The 22,990-nt window shown below is 42.4% G+C and overlaps 3 protein-coding genes across 9 annotated transcripts in view; all 3 read right to left on the reverse strand.

The window, feature by feature from the left end:
* The window catches only part of LOC116328369 (tyrosyl-DNA phosphodiesterase 2-like), a 17,796-nt gene extending 14,804 nt beyond the window's left edge, over positions 1–2,992 (reverse strand). For 2 of the 5 annotated variants that reach the window (XM_039605248.1, XM_039605247.1), the window contains exons 1-2: positions 2,889–2,992; positions 40–119 (exon numbers count right to left, since the gene is read on the reverse strand). In XM_039605248.1, coding sequence (XP_039461182.1) covers positions 40–92 — 53 coding nt within the window. In that variant the 5' untranslated portion in view covers positions 93–119; positions 2,889–2,992. Of the gene's footprint in view, positions 1–39; positions 120–2,070; positions 2,177–2,888 lie in introns of those variants that run through there. The other 3 variants (XM_039605249.1, XM_039605245.1, XM_039605246.1) reach the window with 3 other exon arrangements.
* The window catches only part of LOC116328415 (tyrosyl-DNA phosphodiesterase 2-like), a 42,153-nt gene extending 26,229 nt beyond the window's left edge, over positions 1–15,924 (reverse strand). The window contains exon 1 of the mRNA XM_039605243.1: positions 15,320–15,924. The gene's annotated coding sequence lies outside the window, so the exon portion shown is untranslated. The remainder of the gene's footprint in view (positions 1–15,319) is intronic.
* LOC116328374 (tyrosyl-DNA phosphodiesterase 2-like) overlaps positions 1–22,965 on the reverse strand; it is a 25,100-nt gene extending 2,135 nt beyond the window's left edge. The window contains exons 1-8 of one of the 3 annotated variants that reach the window (XM_039605240.1): positions 22,169–22,965; positions 17,942–18,021; positions 17,631–17,852; positions 17,406–17,497; positions 16,547–16,665; positions 16,298–16,468; positions 15,907–16,211; positions 3,929–4,692 (exon numbers count right to left, since the gene is read on the reverse strand). In XM_039605240.1, coding sequence (XP_039461174.1) covers positions 15,930–16,211; positions 16,298–16,468; positions 16,547–16,665; positions 17,406–17,497; positions 17,631–17,852; positions 17,942–17,994 — 939 coding nt within the window. In that variant the 5' untranslated portion in view covers positions 17,995–18,021; positions 22,169–22,965 and the 3' untranslated portion in view covers positions 3,929–4,692; positions 15,907–15,929. Of the gene's footprint in view, positions 1–3,928; positions 4,998–5,083; positions 5,255–5,344; positions 5,464–15,906; positions 16,212–16,297; positions 16,469–16,546; positions 16,666–17,405; positions 17,498–17,630; positions 17,853–17,941; positions 18,022–22,168 lie in introns of those variants that run through there. The other 2 variants (XM_039605242.1, XM_039605241.1) reach the window with 2 other exon arrangements.
* Positions 22,966–22,990: the final 25 nt, after the last annotated feature.

The raw sequence follows: 22,990 nt of genomic DNA on the forward strand, positions 1-22,990 counted from the left end.
AAACTTAACCATACATAGAAGAGCTGACAGCAGACTTACCAGTCATCTGGAGTAGTATCTTCACCACTGTGTGTTTCAGAATCGCTCTCCATGTCTACTTAAGCAAATTAGTTCTCTCTCTGAAATAAAGGTCACAGGAAGATTATGCACTGTTTAAGTCATAAAACACACACACACACACACACACACACACACACACACACACACACACACACACAATTAAAAAGGGCTTTGTTGCCAATGTACCCAGTCAGCTTCCCAGTATGTGTATATGACTTTTTTCGTGTCCTTGGTTTCAACCCAAATATGGTTGAAAGTATGTTTACATGTTCTAGCTCCACCCATTCTATCAAGGTTTAATATTTTTATACCAACCTTAAATAAACATACATACAGAGAAAGGCCAATGAACAGACAAAGCAAAGAAAGCAACAACAGAGGTTCAGAAAGTATCACAATATGTAAATGTAAGCAAGTCATGAGAGCTTACTTTTCCAAAAGGATTTGGCTTTGAAATAACTACATTTATGAATTAAAAACTTTATCAGAAAAATTAAAAATATTAATCAAAGAGGGGAAGAAAACGTTTCTGTCCTTAAAAAAATTGTCCAACATTATTTCCATTAATGTCAGTGAGAGCATTCAAAAAAGTTGATTCTGTTCATCTGGACGTAACGTTTTCAGTAGGAGAAATGTTTCGTCACTCATCCAAGTGACTCCTTCAGTCTCAGCTGACTGCAGGTTTCCCCCAACCTTATAAACAGTACATTTGTATAATGACTGAAACCAGCCCACTGAATGAACAATGGGCTGTGAGGTCTGCAGTCACAGCATTAATTGCACGTGAATGATGTACCCTTAGGCCCCCTCCTTGATTCAGAGAGGATCTTTCCCTTTTCACGTAAATGGTCTCCTTGACTCCGGCTCAAACCAGCGTTCCTCCCTGTCCAGGATGTGTAAATCCTCACCATTGAAAGAGTGTCCACTGACCTGTAGGTGTAAATAAACTGCAGAGTCCTGGCCTGATGAGGTTGCTCTTCTGTGTTGTGCCATCCGCTTCGCCACAGGTTGTTTTGTTTCCCCAATGTATAAATCCTGGCAATCCTCCTGCACTTAACAGCGTATACTATGTTACTCTGTTTGTGTCGGGGGACCCGATCCTTGTGGACCAATTTTTTCACATTGTGTTTTGGGGTTTAAAAGCCACAGAAATGCGGTGTTTAGAAAAAATGCATCACAGCTGTTCCGATACTCCTGACACATATGGGATCACTACAGGTTTTCGCTTAGGCAGCAGTTGTCCTTCTCTCCTGGATCGGCTGGAGCTTTCTTTACGTGCTTTCCCAGCTTTGACAAAAGTCCAGCTGGGATAACCACATGTACTCAGGGCCTTCTTGATGTGATGTTCTTCTGCTTCCCTGGCCGTTGTGTCTGTGGGGATGGTTTTCGCTCTGTGTTGTAGCGTCCTGATGACATCCAGTTTATGCTCCAGTGGATGATGAGAGTCAAACCTTAAATACTGATCCGTGTGCATAGGTTTAGAGTACACATCAACTTTTAAATGTTCCCTGTTACTGATGGAAATCTCACAGTCTAAGAAGGCTAAACTGCCACTTTTCATATCCTCCCTGGTGAATTTGATGTGTCGGTCCACCAAGTTAAGGTGATCAGTGAATTGTGGCACGTCCTGAGATTTGATTTTCACCAAGGTGTCATCCACATTCCTGAACCAATGACTTAGTGGTGTTCTAGGGTAGGATAGCAAAGCCCTCTTTTTCACTTCTACCATGTAGAAATTGGCCACAATGGGTGAAACTGGGGAACCTATGGCACACCCATGTTTCTGCCTGTAATACTGCAATTTTATGTGAAATAGGTGGAATTAAGACACAGTTCCAAAAGCAAACACACTTGGTCGATGCAGAGAGTGCTCCTGTTGTTGAGGTTGGAATCATCCTGTAATCTCTTACGAACTACCTCCAACGCTTCCATGACTGGGACACAAGTGAAGAGAGATATAACATCATACAAGACCATTGTTTCATCTGCCTCAATAATGACATCTCTCACCTTCTCAACAAAATCCAAGGTGTTCTGGATGTGGTGTTCAGAGCTGCCTACCAACGGGTTGAGGATTGAAGCCAGAAACTTTGAGATGTTATTGGTGACCGAGTTGGTCATACAGACAGCTGGTCTTGGTAGAGGGGTCCAGGAGGGGAATGATTGAATCACAAGTCCAAAAGGCATTTTGAAAAGTGAAGCACATTTATTTTTTCACCAGACCAGAAGACAAACACTTCTGGCCATCACCCTCCACAGACAGATTCCAACACAACTCAGCCGCAACAACACCAGCACCACACTAAGACCACATGTGCTTAAATACTATTGCAATACGCCATAAGACGTTTCAAAGGTTGTTCTATCTCCATTCATATTCACAAACCCCCTAATGCCCAATCCCTATTCTGTACGTGTGGATATTAATTCCAGGTAGACATTAATATTACATTTGAATCACGTTGTTGCATTAATTCTTTGGTTGCTCTCAGGCCATTAAATACCCTCCGAACTACAGCTGAAAGAATAAAAACTAAAACTGTGTTATGCAAATTTAAACATGAATAGGCTGCTTGATTATAACTCTTTAGATTCTCTGTGCCTGAATGTCAGAGTTATGTTTATAAGTTTGTTAACTTAAACAACTGGCAAGTTTTCCGACTTCTCTTCCTGGCATTAATAGGTGGAACTTTTTTTTTTTTTAAAGTAGCTTTTTTCCAGTCTTATCGACCAAAGTAACTTTCAGTCTGCAATATGTGCGTAACCTCTTCATATTTCAAATAATTTAGTTCATATATATATTTAAACTCTTCTACCTGATATCGTACCTCTGTATTTCTGTAAAATAAAGCACCAGTCGACAGTTTCTCCACTACACCACAGATCAGCTCGACAGATTCCCAAATTTACCTTCACACAGCCTGTTCACCCGTCAGCTGATTAACAACTACTGCTGATTTAGGAAACACGCCCACTTAAACTCCTGATAATCACATTAAGGTCGAAGTTCTGGCTCCACCCATTCTATAAAGTCAAGGCAAGGTAAGGCAAGTATATTTATATAGCACAATTCAACAGCAAGGTGATTCAAAGGGCTTTTCAGAGACATTAAAAAACAAAAACAAATAAAAGCATGATTTAAAATGGAAAAACAGAAAGGTAGATAAAATCAGTAGTTAAAATGTACGTTTTGAAATTTAAGCTGAAAAGTAAAACAGTGCAGATTTGGTGCTTTATTCAAATGCAGCTGAGAATAGGTGAGTCTTCAACCTGGATTTAAATAAACTGAGTGTTTCAGCTGATCTGAGGCTTTCAGGGAGTTTGTTTCAGATATATGGAGCATAAAAGCTGAATGCAGCTTCTCCATGTCTGGTTCTGACTCTGGGAACTGATAAAAAACCGGATCCAGATGACCTGAGGGATCTGGAAGGTCACTGATGTATTTTGGTCCTAAACCATTCAGAGCTTTATAGACCAGCATCAGAACTTTAAAGTCTATCCTCTGACGGACAGGCAGCCAGTGTAAAGACCTCAGAGCTGGACTGATGTGGTCCACCTTTTTGGTCTTAGTGAGGACTCGAGCAGCAGAGTTCTGAATAAGCTGTAGCTGTCTGACTGATTTTTTAGGTAGACCTGTAAAGATGCTGTTACACTAATCAAGCCTACTAAAGGTGAATGCATGGACTAGTTTTTCCAGGTCCTGTTGAGACATCAGATCTTTTATCCTTGAAATATTCTCGAGGTGATAGTAAGATGGAACCTTAAAGAAAGGTAGTATAACTTTTTTACCCAAACTTTAATCAATATACATACAGATAAAGACCAATGAACAGAGAAAAGCAAACAAAGCTGACTTTTTCCAAACAGATTTGAGTTTGAAATAACTACATTTATTAATTACAAACTTTATTACAACAAATAGAAATATTAACCAGGGGTGGGGGCTTTCCATCCTTAATAAAACATGCCAAATTTTATTTCCTTTAATGTCACACAAAACACAAACACATGTGGCAAAATCACTTTTTACCACGTCTAAGGTGTACCCTACCTCTTGCCCTATAATAGCTGGGATAGGCTCCAGCCCTTGAATTGGATAAACAGAAGAGAGTGGATGGATGGTACTGCATGTAGCTGTTAAAACAGTGGATCAACAACTTCAGGCTACGTGTGTAGCTGTTAAAAGTTGGACTCACCATTACGACTTCTCATAACACTACTTTCAGTCCTGTAAGTCAGTGTTTAAACAGTTGCTATTCACCTGTGTACTGCTCTCTAGTGGCCTGATGCTTGTATTACATACAGAGTGACATCCCAGTGGGGTTTCTCATGCTGTGTGTGGTGTTTTTCAGTCCCAACTCCATCCACTGAGGAAGATCATGTAACAAGGTTAAAAGCTGAGGAGCTGTCAGACTTCTGCTAATGGACTTTTCATCCATCAATGTAAGGGCATATCAATATAATTTATTGGTGCTTTTCATATTTTAATTTGTCATTTCAACCACATAAAACACTTAAGCAGACACACATTAGAGGATAAAACTGATTAAATTAAGGTGAGGAACATCTTCCTGCATAGCGTTACTGTGATTTAAAGAGCGGCTGATCTAAAATAAAATGCTTAACTGTCATGTTTCTGGTTGTTTTGTGTAGTTCTATTCAGCTGAGAAGGTGCAGTAGATTCCCCAGTGATCACTAGTGTAGCGGCCACAGTCCAGCTTCTCCAGCCCCACCAAGGCCATGTGATCAGGGGCCAGACAAGGGACTCCACGTCTGACAGCTGGGCGGAGGTAGATTCTGTCAAAGCGGAAGCGAACAGGAAAGGAAGCTTTCTTGTTGGTGTTAATAGTGGTGTCCCATGTGTAGCGGCAGTGCTCCTGCTTGCCCAGTTGCTCCCACACATCACAGACAGTTGCAGGCAGGCCCACCTTGGGTACCTAAGATGGCGCCAGAGAAAAGAGTTACTGTGATTACTTGTTACAAGATTACAGGCTGTATGTGAATGGAAGGAGCAGTGTCTGACCTCCGCATCCCTCAGGTTTGTGTCTCCCCCAAACACGACGGTGACGTCATCAGGTGCACGTTTAAACCTCCACTTCACCACATGCAGCTGATTCATACGCTCTTTCGAATTTGCCTTACCGCTCTCAAGGTGGGATGTCATCAGGCACAGCTTCTGGCCGTCAACGATCACCTGATTTTTGAAAAAGAAAATGTTCCTGAGCGTCATGTTCAGCAGAGCTTATGCACACAAAGAAAATATCAGAGATGATTTTGCACACACCTGAGCGACAAGCAGGTTCCTCATCATCTTAGTGGTGCGATAAGGTACTATCTCACTCTCCACCAATGTGACTCGTGACTTTTTCAGCAACATCCCTGTGAAGTAACCTTCCTCAGCACCTGGTCAACACAAAAGGAAGAGGACAAAAAACAAAAGCTATTTTAAGTCCACTGACAGGTAGGTTCTCATTTATACCAGTGATCATGGGCTGGGGATTTGAAAAGGGAACTGCACATTTACATGAGTTAGAGCCATTTCTAAAAAAACTCATCCGTTCAAGTTATTCAAATGTGTCACCATTTTGGATCTTCTTCCAGACCTTGGAAAAATTGTCACAATCTGAGGAAAGGAAATTAGTTATTAAATTAAATTAGTGAACCCGATTGAGAGTGTGCTGACCAAGAAAGAAGCCCCTGCTCCAAAATCCACACTCTTAAACCTTAAATTTGAGGCTGCCCACATGGGCAAGTCAAATTGTTTCTGGTCAAATGTTTTATGGTCAGGTGAGAGAAAAGGTTGAGCAATTACAGGAGGTATGTGTGAAGGAGTAAAGATGAGACTTTCAAACCTAGAAACACCGTATCAGCAGTCAAGCACGGTGGTATCATCTTGCTCTGGGGCTGTTTTGCTGCCAGTAGCATTGGTACATTGTATAAAGTAATGTAATACTGAAGGAGGAAGACTACAAAATTCTTCCAAAAATTCCCTAAATTCTTCAAAGGATCTGCAATAGTGGAATTCACACCTGATGGTGTGAAAGGAGGAAACACTTACAGAGCACAACACAGAGCAGACAGGCTGCTTGTTCTTGGGTGTATGATAACAGGGTGCTCTAGTCAACAAGAAAGAAAAACTGACTTCATTGTGTCAGTTAAAGCTGACATCAGCAAGAAAATAAAACATCCCTGGTAACAACTGTAAGGTAGGGAGGGGTTTCCTCACACAGGAGAAGATCCCTGACTGAAAGAGTAACTGAAAAATAAGACAAAGCTGAAGAAGAACTGCCCACTGAACCGCTGATCATGTACGCATTATAACCATGATGTGCTGCAGGATGTGGGAGACACAGGCAGCAGCCGTGAGAAGGAGGAAGAAGATAACAAAGAGGGAGAAGAGAACATAGAGGAACAATGAAGGGTGTTTTTAGTGTGGGCACACATGAAAAGGTTAAGGTTAAGAAAGGGTCCTGAGCATCACAACAAAAGGTACACGCATCCAAACAGCGAATGCATTAACCCGCTTACTAACACAAAAACACACACACACACACACGCGCATGCGTGTAATGAAGACCAGCCTACACTCATAAACATGCCATATCTCTCATTACTGTTAAAATTGGAAAACTTAACAGACACTTACTACCAAATGACACTTAGTGCTGACCGAGACCTTGCAGGACAACAGGTTGATTTTTTAATAGACCAGTGCCTCCAATTAGTGATCAGTCAACAAATTTAGTGATAATATGTTAGAATTATAAGACGCTTTCTAATGATTAAACAACACGTGAGATTAATTATATAAATGGTAAATGGCCTGTATTTGTATAGCGCTTTTACTAGTCCCTAAGGACCCCAAAGCGCTTTACACATTCAGTCATTCACACACACATTCACACACACTAAAGGAAATGATCTTTTATAATAATCTTTAAAACGTGCATTTCTATTGTTATCATGCTGTCCTGTCAACTTGGTGGGTTAAGGTTTGACATGTAAACTAGATGACTGCCATTATTTCAGGGAAAGGTGATTTATTTTCCATCTTGCAGATGATTAAATGAGTGCAGTGACTCCAACAGACTGTTGATTTTCCTGTTTCTGACAAACATGTGAAATTTGTACCATGACACACACACACACACGTGCGGGTTTGCTATCCTCGTGGGGACATTCCATTGACATAATGCTTTCCCTAGCCGCTTACCCTAACCCTAACCATCAAAAATGAATGCCTAACCCTGACCCTTACCCTAAACCTAACCATAACCTAATTGTAACCCTGACACTAAAACCACATTTTGAGTGTGAAAATTGCTTTCAACCCGTGGGGACCTGGACTTGGGTCCCCACGGTGCAGAGAGTCCCCACGAGTATAGTAAATGTCAGGTTGCGGTCCCCACCAGGATAGTAGAAACCCGTACACACACACACACACACACACACACACCTGATTACATGGAAACAAACGCGCTGCATGTAACAGCACATGGGTCAGAGGGAACTGATGAGCAGTTTGAGAAAAAAATGGTACAGAGGTACAAGAAACTGAGAGGATATGAATAAACAGTGTGTATTTAACAAAAGATCAGTAATGCTCACTGACAAAACTGTTTTTATAGAATCCATGACAGCATTCCACATGCTTCTCTTTCTTTAATAAAAAAAAAAGTTTATTTATAAGATTTTAAGGGCCAAGGGTTCCTTCCGCTGCTTTGCATTTATCACGCAATGAGGAAATAGATGGACAAATACTGCCTAGCTTTGTTTTAGAGAAATGCAAACGATGAAGGACTTTGAACTGTATAAATTGTAATCTGGCATTAACAGAGCAGTCTTTAATCCTCTTCAACCCATTGGCCCATAAAGCGTCTGATATCTCTACTTCCATGTCCTTAACCCAAGCATCCCTGATGTGGTATGTAGGTGCTGTAAGGGTAAAAAGTGAAGTAAACTGGCTGATTAGGTGTTTGGAAGCAGGATTTTTCAATCAAATTATCACAGAACTCACTATGAGCAGGGGGCTGGTCCAGATGGGAGAAAGTGTTTAATGAAATTCCTGATTTGTAAGTATCAAAATAAATGGGCAGAGGGAAGCATACATTTTGATTGCAGCTGAACAAATGAAGCAAAACAATTGTCGATGTAGAGGTCCTTAATAGTGTGACGAACTCATTCTGACCAATGCTTATAAACAGGGTCCATCATCCAAGGTAAAAAAGAAAGGTTTTGAGTTATGGGGGCAAAAATGGATAGGTCTGGAAGGAACAAAGCACCTAACTTGCTTTATGATTCTAAGCTAATGACCTAGGACAAAATTTCCTGAGAAGTTGGAAGGTATGTTTGGCTTAGAATAGCATCAAGCGATGTACCAAAGATGGATTTAGCGCTGTGCGCCTCTATAAAAGGCCAGGCTGGACCACATCCCATCTGAACAGCAGGAACAGCTAAAACATTATTTCAGAGGTGGGTCTGCAAGTGTCCCTTCACAATTCTATGGGATTTATTTGCTCAGAAGAAAGACATAATGATCGAGTCGATAGTTTTAAAAAACAGTGATGTGAGAAAGATGGGTATGTTTTGGAAGAGATTAATAAATTTAGGAAGTACAACTATTTTAATTATATTGACAAATCTAAGTAAAGAAAGTGGGAGAAATGTCCATTTATGTATCTTAGCTTTAATACTATCAATGAGGTCCTTAAAGTTCAATTTAAATAGTAGCCAGAAAGTCACTGGATATGCCTACAATGTCAGAGCTGTTCCTAACTGCAATGGCCAGAGGCTCCATAGCTAAAGCAAAGAGCAGGGGGGACAAACAGCAACCCTGCCTAGTCCCTCAGTGAAGTAGAGACAGATGTGACTTCATTCTGAAGGTCTTTGTGGATGATTCACCGTCACACAACCCAGACACCAGTGAAAATAAAGCAGGACGTGCAGTGTTCACAGAACATCTTAGCATTAGGCTCATTATCATATCACTATTCAGCTCATATTGTTGAGCTCGTACCATTAAAACAAGCAAGTGAAACCACTTAAGATCAGTCACCATTTACAGTAATTCTGGATAAACACATGGGGTGATACTTGATTTTGGTATATCATGGAAACAATAGTTTTTAACTGATTCAGGGAAATCCATTGCACATGACAAACTTGTGGCCGTAGTGCTGGATGCCTGATTACTCCAATAAACTAGAGCTGTTTGTAAATGTGAAGTTCATAGTAACTCAAAGATTCTGTTTTTATAGGCAGTTCTAGAGCAGATGCAGTGGCAAAGCCGGGAGTTAAACAAATTATGGAACTACCAGTGATAGTGCAAAGGCGTGAAAGGCTGGATCTGGGGGTGGATGAGTGGTAAACTAGCAGGTGGACGGGCTAGCTCTTCCCGAGCCTCCACAGAGGTCTGGTTGGGTTCTGGCTGCCCTCAGCCTGGGTGCTGGGACAGGTATGGAAGGTGGCTGGGACGCCAGTCACACCCACCCGAGGGAACACGAACGGGTGCAGGAGTGGACTGGGTCGCAGCTGCCCTCCTCCTGGGAGCTGGCACAGGTGTGGGTATAGGGCTGACTGACAGGAGTGGAAATAATGGCTGGGTGAGTGATACTGACAGGTTTAGGTGCGTCAGTATTTTTTTAACAGTGGCATTGGCTGATGAAACCGGAACAGGCTGACAGGTGGACGAAGGAGCAGGCTCAGATAAAACAGCCCTAGAGTGAGCAGACCTAGGGGTTTTGCGTGTACAGGGACCATAACAGATTTATCAGAGACTGTTCTGGCCCTTCTGCAATCACCATTTACAGTTTTTAATTGAACAGTCTTCGAGGGTGTTGAAGTGCGGGTATTGTCCTTAATAAATCCCAGCTCAGAGGGAGCAGAGCAGAAAAAAATTCTTCCCAGTCCACATCATCCTCCAGGAGGAAACACCCCACGGATCGGAGATAAGTCTATTATTTGTTTTACGTGAAGAATCAAATGAGGAGGGTGGAAAAACAGTCACTGGAACTCACCCCTGGGAGTTGCTGAAAATAGTCCATTTTATGGCGCCGTGTGCGCCGCTTTCTCCGGGAAGAGGAAGCCCGCGGGGTAAACAGCTGAGTCTCTGGCGCGGTAGCCTCCGTTGAGCCGAGGTGGGAGGCGTAACCGCTGTGCCGTGGCGAGGCGGAGAGGCTGGAAAGTGAAGCGGCCGGCGGGCGAGCAAGAAGCGGAGTGGTGAGGGAGCGAGCGGCCAAAGCTTGGTCAGTGACGCCCACTCTCCGCGGGCGAATGCTCCGAGGCAGTAGAGGCAGCAGGCGGAAGAACGCGGCGTCCTCGAGGCCCGCCCAGAGCCACACGAGTCCCCTGCGAAGACGTGCCTCTCTCAGCAAAGAGCCGCTGTTTTCCCCTAAGCTCCTCCGTCCAGCGAAGCGAGCGCTGCCTCCTGCCGCTCAAAAAGTTCCGAGTCCGCTGGGTCCACAACGCGGGGTCGTGTCATTCTCGCAGGGTTTCGTGCATGAATGAGAAGAAGAGGCCCCAAACGCAGGACTCACGGTGAAGATTCAGGGTGTTTATTGTGAGGGACGAATGACGAGAACAGGACATGGCTGACTGAGCTGAGCTGAACTGAAAGGCAAACATATGGAACAGATAGCAGTGACAACATAAATGACACGACAGTGAACAAGTGGAAACAGATGACTTAAATACACAGACTGATGAGGGATGACAATGAGAGACCGGTGAGTACACAGCTGAACATAATCTGGCAAACGACACAAGAGACGAGCTGACACATGAAAAAGCAGGAAGTGAGAACATTGATGTGGCAACATAAACTAAACGTGACAAAAACTGAAAGCACTGGGTCAACGACCCAGGAACCCTGACACAACCTATCTCTAATAATCGGCTATGTACCACAGGCCTTCAAGGTGGCTGTAGTTAAACCTTTACTCAAAAAGCCATCTCTAGACCCAACTGTCTTAGCTAATTATAGGCCAATCTCCAACCTTCCTTTCATATCAAAAAAATCCTTGAAAGAGTAGTTGTCAAACAGCTAACAGATCATCTGCAGAGGAATGGCTTATTTGAAGAGTTTCAGTCAGGGTTTCAGAGCTCATCACAGCACAGAAACAGCTTTAGTGAAGGTTACAAATGATCTTCTTATGGCCTCTGACAGTGGACTCATCTCTGTGCTTGTCCTGCTAGACCAGGGGTAGAGCAACCTTTCTGATGGCGGGTGCCATTTAAAAATTTCCTCAGAAGTCAGTGTGCCATATGATTGCATTAGCAATAAATTTAATAACGCTTTTATATTAACAGTTACACACTATATAGAACCACTTTATAGAATTATATTTGTTCGCAGATGTTGGCAGCTATCGGTGAATAGTTATCAACTATTTTGAAACAAAAACAGACACTTTTTTTATTCATAACAAGAACTCCATAACAGCAAATGAACTGTACAACAGAAAATACAAATGCTATTTATGGTCTCCTCACAACAGTGATAAGAAAAAAATAAACTAAGCCAATATGGCATGTCTGTTAATACAGAGACACACATGCTAATGTGATCTCTGGTCTCCCACTCAGAGACACAGGTCTCCGAGTGTCCAGCATTCAGACGGCTACCTGAGGGACACTCATGTGAGAGAAAAATCTGCTCACACAGATATGTAGAGCCAAATACTGTCAATAAGGCCTCTGCAATGTTCTGAAGACAGTTAAACTTGTCAGGTAGTGATGTCCAGCAGGTGACAATGCAAGCTCCATGAACACTTACATCTATGGATTCCAGCTGCTTCGATGTTGCATTAACTGGCATCAACTCAGCCAGTTAATGCGAGACAAATCTAGCTGCTCATGAAAGATTTCTGGTTTGATCAGAAAATAAAACATTGGTCCATACACCTGAAAGTCCCAAAAATGCATTGTGTCTCGAGTCTATGGATGTATCCGTGTATTTCCGTGGTGCTGATGCTGCGCTGAGCGGACAGCTCCTGAAGCTTTTGAAGTGTTGGAATGTGGAAAGCTAACAACGTCCCTCTTACCAGTAGGTTATTTTTTTATAAGTTATTATAAGTTTATAAGTTATTTTTTTAGCAATTACAAGTTGAATCTGGTATAGGGGGTTGTTAGCTAATTAGCTTATTTTTTTGATGCACCTTCTCAGATTAATTCACTGCGTGTCTTGCCCAGGGCTGGACTGGGACAAAAAACAGCCCAGGCATTTTGACTAGAGACCGCCCAACAGGTATTATAGGAAAAGCCATAAAAGCCTTTGAATGAAAAACAAACGCTGTTGTGACAGTGATGTACGCTGTCTTGTTGGTAAATGTATGATTTCTATACATTTTACATCAGATAAAAAAACTTTGGTTGTAAGCTTCGGATAATTATTTAATAACAGCCAGACATTTTAAATGAAAAATAAGAAAGTATTTCTTTGTGCCCCCTCTCCCTGTTAATGCCCTACCTGGCCCCCTGGCAACACTTTACTAGAGCCGCCCCTGCACAGTTACCAGCTGTCAGCTACTTAGAAAATGATATTGGTGTTATTTGTCTCTCAGAAACAGTTCATAACTTCCCTTCAACTCATTCATGTCACCTAAAAAGGTAAACCTGTTTCTCCATCACCTGTTCAGCTCTGATGATTCAGTAAGGACATCTCCTGGTTTCATCTTCATGTTTCCCTCTCACCAGATAACCAAACTGATATCATGACCAGCAGCTTTTACAGCTGTGGCTCCAGCAAACATCAGCTGATACTAGAAATTAATATTAAATAAATTCTAACAACAGCTGATCAAGCTTAAACGTGCTGCTGTTGTTTAACGCGACATCCGCTGGTTTCCTCTTTCTGGCGCAAAGTGGGCGATAAATAAACAAGAGAGAAAAGCTGATCAGCTGATCATTGATCAGTTTCATGATTGAAGTAGCAACAGGAGAGGGAGGGGAGAGAATGAGAGAAGAAGAGGCAGCTGTGCAGTAACGACAGACTAACTCCAGCTTTGTGTCTTTTTTCATTCTAGCTGAAGTACGAGACAAACTGCGTCCCCTCTCAGCTCAACACGAAACGCGTAATAATTTCTCTGAATGCGGGACGATTCCGTTTTTTAGGGGACGGTTGGCAAGTCTACTAACTAAGCTTATGAATAAAATAAAGTTCACTATCAGTAACATCATAGCACCCGCCCAGCTGTAGAGAAACTCTGTCATGCTAGCTAGTGTGCAGTACTAGTTATTGTAACTGACTGTAAAAAGTCAGTACAACGAAAATAAACTCCACCTAAACTTGGTTTATATCTGACCCAGATAGACTGCAGGTCATAACTTCTTACCTGAAGTTCAGTTCACCTGACACTCGGACCGGCAGCCGCCTCGGTTCTCTCCTCTTGCCTCCCCTTTCCCTCATCCACCTGCTGGCCTCCACCACTTGCTAATGTTACTGAATCTGTGGAAGCTCCGCGATGCCACCACCAAACAACTGAGTTATTTTTTTACACACGGTCAGCATCTGGCCAATCCACCACCTTTCATTGTTTACACCATTAAAAATCATCGGGCCACCGGTATGCCCAATGGCCAGTCAGTTAACCCTTCAGCGTGCCAACTGTGGCACGTGTGCCTAGGGTTGCCGACCCCTGTGCTAGATCTTAGTGCAGCGTTCGATACTGTTGACCATAATATCCTATTAGAGCGATTACAACATGCTGTAGGTATTACAGGTACTGCGCTGCAGTGGTTTTGTATCATATCTATCTAATAGACTCCAATTTGTACATGTAAATGGAGAGTCCTCTTCACACACTAACGTCAGTTATGGTGTTCCACAGGGTTCAGTGCTAGGACCAATTCTGTTTACATTATACATGCTTCCCTAGGCAGCATCATTAGAAGACATAGTATACATTTTTCACTGCTATGCAGATGACACGCAGCTCTATCTATCCATGAAGCCAGGTAACACACACCAAGGAATGTCTTACAGACATAAAGACCTGGATGGCCGCTAACTTTCTGCTTCTTAATTCAGATAAAACTGAGGTTATTGTACTCGGCCCTGAAAAATCTTAGAAATATGGTATCTAACCAGATTCTTACTCTGGATGGCATTACCTTGGCCTCCAGTAATGCTGTGAGGAACCTTGAGTCATTTTTTTGACCAGGACATGTCCTTCAACGCACATATTAAACAAATATGTAGGACTGCTTTCTTCCATTTGCGCAACATCTCTAAAGTTAGAAATATCCTGTCTCAGAGTGACGCTGAAAAACTAGTTCATGCATTTATTACTTCCAGGCTGGACTACTGTAATTCATTATTATCAGGATGTCCTAAAAACTGCTGAAAAAGTCTTCAGCTGATCCAAAAATGCTGCAGCAAGAGTACTGACAGGGACTAGAAAGAGAGAGCATATTTCCCTGTTTTGGCTTCCCTTCATTGGCTTCCTGTTAAATCCAGAATTGAATTCAAAAATCCTGCTCCTCACATACAAGGTCTTAAATAATCAGGCCCCATCTTATCTTAATGACCTTGTAGTACCATATCACCCTATTAGAGCACTTCGCTCTCACACTGCAGGCCTACTTGTTGTTCCTAGAGTATTTAAAAAGTAGAATGGGAGGCAGAGCCTTCAGTTTTCAGGCCCCTCTTCTGTGGAACCAGCTTCCAGTTTGGATTCGGGAGACAGACACTATCTCTACTTTCAAGATTAGGCTTAAAACTTTCCTTTTTTTGCTAAAGCATATAGTTAGGGCTGGACCAGGCGACCCTGAATCCTCCCTTAGTTATGCTGCAATAGACGTAGGGCTGCCGAGGGCTCGACAGAGTCTCGAGTTTACCTGCATACATCCTGTTCACTCGGTCAGCTGATTCAGGAAACACGCCCATGTAAATTAGTGATACAGTTTAGTTAGGAGCAAACCGCCTGACGAAACAGCACACTGGCCGACAGAGACGACCATTCAGTGAAAATGACGATCTGCGGATGCAACATCTGGAACACTCAGAGTGGATTTCAACAAATATAACCAGTTAACCTGAAAAAAGTGACTGTCTGCATTTAAACTGCTGTAAATGACTTGTTAGCTTGTGTGAATTACATGTCAAATGTATCCCTCGTGAATGATATCAGGTCATCTTGAGCCACAAACAACAAACCGGTCGGAGCGGGCACGCTCCGTTTTGCGTAACTATTTTTAAATCCCGGTGTAAGTAAAGACATTACACATAATAAACAAAATCACTTTTTACCATGTACCCTACCTCTTGCCCTCTTACAGCTGGGATAGGCTCCAGCCCCTGAATTGGATAAACAGAAGAGAGTGGATGGATGCTACTGCATGTAGCTGTTAAAACAGTGGATCAACAATTTCAGGCATACGTGTGCAGCAGTTAAAAGTTGGACTCACCATTACGACTTCCCATAACACTTTTTTCAGTCCTGTAAGTCAGTGTTTGAACAGTTGCTATTCAACTGTGTACTGCTCTCTAGTGGCCTGATGCTTGTATTACATACAGAGTAACATCCCAGTGGGGTTTCTCATGCTGTGTGTGGTGTTTTTCAGTCCCAACTCCATCCACTGAGGAAGATCATGTAACAAGGTTAAAAGCTGAGGAGCTGTCAGACTTCTGTTAATGGACTTTTCATCCATCAATGTTCCAGTTCATATCAAAACAAAGACATTGTAATTTATTGGTGCTTTTCATATTTTAATTTGTCATTTTAACCACATGAAACACTTAAGCAGACACACATTAGAGGATAAAACTGATTAAATTAAGGTGAGGAACATCTTCCTGCATAGTGATTTAAAGAGTAGCTGATCTAAAGTAAAATGCTTAACTGTCATGTTTCTGGTTGTTTTGTGTAGTTCTATTCAGCTGAGAAGGTGCAGTAGATTCCCCAGTGATCACTAGTGTAGCGGCCACAGTCCAGCTTCTCCAGCCCCACCAAGGCCATGTGATCAGGGGCCAGACGAGGGACTCCACGTCTGATGGCCGGGCGGAGGTAGATTCTGTCAAAGCGGCAGCGAGCGACAAAGGGAAAAGTTTTGTTGTTGTTGGCAGTGGTGTCCCACGTGTAGCGGCAGTGCTCCTGCTTGCCCAGTCGCTCCCACACATCACAGACAGTTGCAGGCAGGCCCACCTTGGTCACCTAAGACGGGTCCAGAGAAAAGAGTTACTGTGATGACTTGTTACAAGTTTACTGGCTGTATGTGAGTGGAAGGAGCAGTGTCTGACCTCCGCATCTCTCAGGTTTGTGTCTCCCCCAAACACAACGGTGACATCATCAGGTGCACATTTAAACCTCCGCTTCACCACATGCAGCTGATTCAGACGCTCTGCAGTATTTTCCTTACAGCTCTCAAGGTGGGATGTCATCAGGCACAGCTTCTGACCATTGACGATCACCTGATTTTTGGAAGCGAAAATGTTCCTGAGCATCACTTATGAACATGAAAAAAATATCAGAGATGATTTTGCACACACCTGAGTGACCAGAAGGTTCCTCATCATCTTAGTGGTGGGGTAAGCTACTATCTCGCTCTCCACAAGTTTGACTCGTGACTTTTTCAGTAACATCCCTGTGAAGTAACCTTTCCGACCACCTGATCAACACAAAAGGAAGAGGAAGATGGAGACCTTTAAGCTTTGGTTCCCCTTCAAATCACATCTTTAGTCAATGATTTATTTATTCTTTGAGTATTAGTTCCTAGCTATTCTGAGTTTTGTTATCCATGTTTCTAGTTCTGTTCCCTGATTGATCTTAGTTCCCTTGGTGATCCCCGTTTTCCCTGTTGTGTCTCTGTGTCTGCATATGTTCCCTGTCTTGTCTAGTTAATACGTCTGTAGTCCTGTTCGCATGTTTTTCTCTCTGTGTTTTGTCCTTTTGCCTCTCCAGTCTGTTGTGTGTTTCCATGTCTTTTTATTCCCAGTCTGTTTCCATTGTGTCCTATCTCCTTGATTACCTCATGTGTACTTAAGCTCTTAAAGTTTGTTCAAGTTTTACTCTGCCTTATCTTTTGTTAAGTTTGCCTTTTGCCAGCTAATAAAGCTGTGTTTTGAGTTCAGTTTGTACGGCAAGTCCTTAATTTGGGTCCACGAACCATTTGCCACACAGCTGTCCCACAACAGTAATAAGCATGTAGTCTCAGTACAACAGTCAGGTTTTATAAAAACAGTGAAGGAAGAACACAGATGTTACTAATATTGACTAAAGTCCTTAACAGCTCTCTTCATGTGTTACATGAAGTCAAAGCAAAGCAGCTCAGCTGCATTCAGCCATTAATCACCATTTGATCATTCATACCTGTGTCTTTCCTACCTGTATCACTCTGACATACTGTACCTTCAATCATCAGGTAGTTGACGAGCTGTTCCTTCAAAAACTGGACATAAGGGGGAACGAGCTCCTGCAGGAACACCACATCAGGGTTGTACCTGCATTTATAAAAATCTACTTAAATAATATTAACTGTCACATATGTGCAGCCTTCAGCAAAATGTTGCATCTCCAGCAACATTTTCCTCCAAACGATGCCTAAAAGTGTGAAAAAAAGTAACACATGCTTACAAGTTTAAATATTTAACCAGGCCTATGGAACGCTCTGGATGTTTTTCCAAATCAAGCCCATCCACATTCCAGGTGATCAGGGACAGTTTAAAATCCTCTTTTTCTGAGGGTTTCTGTGTAGCAGCGGGACTGTCAGCAGGACTGGCATCTGGACTGTTGGCTGGACTGACAGCAGGACTGGCAGCGGGACTTGCAGCAGGACTGTCATCAGCCAAATCCATCCTGGAAGTTTTTCACACAGTCAGTCAGCTAAAATACAAAAAGTCACAGGTAAACTTAACCATACATAGAAGAGCTGACAGCAGACTTACCAGTCATCTGGAGTAGTATCTCCACCACTGTGTGTTTCAGAGTCGCTCTCCATGTCTACTTAAGCAAATTAGTTCTCTCTCTGAAATAAAGGTCACAGGAAGATTATGCACTGTTTAAGTCATAAAACACACACACACACACACACACACACACACACACACACACACACACACAATTAAAAAGGGCTTTGTTGCCAATGTACCCAGGCAGCTTCCCAGTGTGTGTATATGACTTTTTTCGTGTCCTTGGTTTCAACCCAAATATGGTTGAAAGTATGTTTACATGTTCTAGCTCCACCCATTCTATCAAGGTTTAATATTTTTATACCAACCTTAAATAAACATACATACAGAGAAAGGCCAATGAACAGACAAAGCAAAGAAAGCAACAACAGAGGTTCAGAAAGTATCACAATATGTAAACGTAAGCAAGTCATGAGAGCTTACTTTTCCAAAAGGATTTGGCTTTGAAATAACTACATTTATGAATTAAAAACTTTATCAGAAAAATTAAAAATATTAATCAAAGAGGGGAAGAAAACCTTTCTGTCCTTAAAAAAATTGTCCAACATTATTTCCATTAATGTCAGTGAGAGCATTCAAAAAAGTTGATTCTGTTCATCTGGACGTAGCGTTTTCAGTAGGAGAAATGTTTCGTCACTCATCCAAGTGACTGCTTCAGTCTCAGCTGACTGCAGGTTTCCCCCAACCTTATAAACAGTACATTTGTATAATGACTGAAACCAGCCCACTGAATGAACAATGGGCTGTGAGGTCTGCAGTCACAGCATTAATTGCACGTGAATGATGTACCCTTAGGCCCCCTCCTTGATTCAGAGAGGATCTTTCCCTTTTCACGTAAATGGCCTCCTTGACTCCGGCTCAAACCAGCGTTCCTCCCTGTCCAGGATGTGTACATCCTCATCATTGAAAGAGTGTCCACTGGCCTGTAGGTGTAAATAGACTGCAGAGTCCTGGCCTGACGAGGCAGCTCTTCTGTGTTGTGCCATCCGCTTCGCCAGAGGCTGTTTGGTTCCCCGATGTATAAATCCTGGCAATCCTCCTGCACTTAACAGCGTACACTATGTTACTCTGTTTGTGTCGGGGGACCTGATCCTTGTGGACCAATTTTTTCACATCATGTTTTGGGGTTTAAAAGCCACAGAGATGCGGTGTTTAGAAAAAATGCATCACAACTGTTCCGATACTCCTGACACATTCGGGATCACTACAGGTTTTCGCTTAGGCAGCAGTTGTCCTTCTCTCCTGCATCGGCTGGAGCTTTCTTTACGTGCTTTCCCAGCTTTGACAAATGTCCAGCTGGGATAACCACATGTACTCAGGGCCTTCTTGATGTGCTGTTCTTCTGCTTCCCTGGCCGTTGTGTCTGTGGGGATGGTTTTCGCTCTGTGTTGTAGCGTCCTGATGACACCCAGTTTATGCTCCAGTGGATGATGAGAGTCAAACCTTAGATACCGATCCGTATGCGTAGGTTTACGGTACACGGCATCTTTTAGATGTCCCCCATTACTGATGGAAATCTCACAGTCTAAGAAGGCTAACCTGCCACTTTTCATATCCTCCCTGGTGAATTTGATGTGTCAGTCCACCGAGTTAATGTGATCCGTGAAATGTGGTACATCCTGAGATTTGATTTTCACCAAGGTGTCATCCACATATCTGAACCAATGGCTTGGTGGTGTTCTAGGGTAGGATAGCAAAGCCCTCTTTTTCACTTCTACTATGTAGAAATTGGCCACAATGGGTGAAACTGGGGAACCTATGGCACACCCATGTTTCTGCCTGTAATACTGCAATTTTATGTGAAATAGGTGGAATTAAGACACAGTTCCAAAAGCAAACACACTTGGTCGATGCAGAGAGTGCTCCTGTTGTTGAAGTTGGAATCATCCTGTAATCTCTTACGAACTACCTCCAACACTTCCATGACTGGGACACAAGTGAAGAGAGATATAACATCATACAAGACCATTGTTTCATCTGCCTCAATAATGACATCTCTCACCTTCTCAACAAAATCCAAGGTGTTCTGGATGTGGTGTTCAGAGCTGCCTACCAACGGGTTGAGGATTGAAGCCAGAAACTTTGAGATGTTATAGGTGACCGCAGTGGCGGTCCTAGCCTGTTTGGCGCCCTGGGCGAACACTCCCTCTGGCGCCCACCCCCACACACACACACAAAACATGTATGCATTGTATGCAAACGGCTACCAAACAACCATCATAATTCATCATACAATGAGAACAGGACAAATCAACAATTGACAATGACTAATTAATATTAAAATCTGTAACATAATGTATTGTTTGGAGTTTAGTCTGTTACTGTTACTATTTTTACCATTTCTTCTTGGGGCAACTGTAACCCACATTATTTCCTTAGGGATTAATAAAGTATTCTGATTCTGATTGTTTCAGGATGACCTGCCATTATCCAATGACACATCTGTTTACCTGTATCATTTGTTCGTTTCTTCTCCTCTTCTTTTCTCTTTTTTCTAAACTGAGCACCTGATGGCTTTGAACTTTTCTTGTCCATCTTCCATTGGTTTTAATTTTGCACTCCAGTATGAATACCCATCCCTCAACCAGAGGATCACCACAACATAACCTAATAGACCTACACCTTAGTTCACAGATTAACTTTGTCTAGGGTGTATTTCTGGGATTTCACACAACCCAGGATTCAAATCATGAATACATAATGGGCTTGGATTTACAACATTATGAATGAAATGTGCTCTATTTGGAAGCAGCAGGTCTCCCTCTCCTTCGACGGGTTATGTGTGAGACTTTAAATCATCAAACTGTAAATTATAAATTTTAAATTGTTATTGATCCCTAAAGTGTATATGTAACTGGAGCCTCGTCGTCTCTCTCTATATACTGGACTGTATGTAGCGGAGATGACAATAAAGTTTACTTTGACTTCAGCAGCGCTGCAGCAGGCACCGAGGGCTCTCGCGCTCAGTTTTCGTATAAATTTCTAAAAACATCGGTGCAAATTATAAGTCTGTATCATAATGTCTGGTGTTTTCGTGTTTGTTGTTTTGTTTTTATTTAGTTTTATTTTGCGAGTTGTTTTATTTTGCTGTTGGTTATTAGATGCCGCTCCAATAAAGTTTACTTTGACTTCAGCAGCCAGAGAATCCTCCGTTTTCGTGTTTGTTGTTTTGTTTTTATTTAGTTTTATTTTGCGAGTTGGTTATTAGATGCTGCTCCAGCCAGCCAGCCTCCGGCCCGCCTCTTGTGCCGCAGCAGCAGGCGCACCTCGCAAACGGAGGCGCCCTTACTCCCAGCAAATGGGCGATAGAAAACCGATCGGTGCCTATGACATTCCCATATGCGCTGGCTGCCGTCGGGGCAGCATGAGTGAAGCATTTTTTTTTTTCTTTGCCGATGCCCGTGATGCCGCCCCCCATCACGATGCCGCCCCGGGCAACCGCTCGTGTCGCCCGTATCTAAAACCGCTACTGGGTGACCGAGTTGGTCATACAGACAGCTGGTCTTGGTAGAGGGGTCCAGGAGGGGAATGATTGAATCACAAGTCCAAAAGGCATTTTGAAAAGTGAAGCCCATTTATTTTTTCACCAGACCAGAAGACAAACACTTCTGGCCATCACCCTCCACAGACAGATTCCAACACAACTTAGCCCCAACACAACACTAAGACCACATGTGCTTAAATACTATTGGAATACACCATAAGAAATTTCAAAGGTTGTTCTATCTCCATTCATATTTACAAACCCCCTAATGCCCAATCCCTATTCTGTACGTGTGGATATTAATTCCAGGTAGACATTAATATTACATTTGAATCACGTTGTTGCATTAATTCTTTGGTTGCTCTCAGGCCATTAAATACCCTCTGAACTACAGCTGAAAGAATAAAAACTAAAACTGTGTTATGCAAATTTAAACCTGAATAGGCTGCTTGATTATAACTCTTTAGATTCTCTGTGCCTGAATGTCAGAGTTATGTTTATAAGTTTGTTAACTTAAACAACTGGCAAGTTTTCCGACTTCTCTTCCCGGCATTAATAGGCGGAACTTCTTTTTTTTTTTTTTTTTTTTTTTAAATTGTAGCTCTTTTCCAGTCTTATTGATCAAAATAACTTTCAGTCTGCAATATGTGCGTAACCTCTTCATATTTTAAATCATTTAATTCATATATATATTTAAACTCTTCTACCTGGTATCATACCTCTGTATTTCTGTAAAATAAAGCACCAGTCGACAGTTTCTCCGCTACGCCACAGATGAGCTCGACAGATTTTGAGTTTACTTCCGTATGTTCGCTCCGTCAACTGATTCAGGAAACACACCCATGTAAACTGGTGATAGTCACAGCTCAGTCGGGAGCAAACAGCTTGACTAAACAGCACACTGGCCAACAGAGACCACCATTCAGTGAACAAATCTGCAGATGCAACATCTGGAACAGGCAGAGTGGAATATTTCAACAAGTATAACCAGTTAACCTGAAACACCGGTGTTTGCCAAAAAGTGAATGTCCGTATTTAAACTGCTGTAAATGACTTGTTGGTCTATAATATGTGATATACATGAATGATATCAGGTCATCTTCAGCCACAAACAACATTATTAAGTGGCCTATTTACCGATGTAAGTAAAGACATACATAATAAACACAAAATCACTTTTGACCACATGTCTAAGGTGTACCCTGCGTCTTGCCCTCTTACAGCTGGGATAGGCTCCAGCCCCTGAATTGGATAAACAGAAGAGAGTGGATGGATGCTACTGCATGTAGCTGTTAAATCAGTGGATCAACAGCTTCAGTCATATGTGTGTGTAGTGCTTAAAAATTAACGACTTCCCATAACACTTCTTTCAGTCCTGTAAGTCAGTGTTTGAACAGTTGCTATTCAACTGTGTACTGCTCTCTAGTGGCCTGATGCATGCATTACATACAGAGTAACATCCCAGTGGGGTTTCTCATGCTGTGTGTGGTGTTTTTCAGTCCCATCTCCATCCACTGAGGAAGATCATGTAACAAGGTTAA

Source organism: Oreochromis aureus, linkage group 22 (assembly GCF_013358895.1).
Source record: "Oreochromis aureus strain Israel breed Guangdong linkage group 22, ZZ_aureus, whole genome shotgun sequence".
NCBI lineage: Eukaryota > Metazoa > Chordata > Actinopteri > Cichliformes > Cichlidae > Oreochromis > Oreochromis aureus.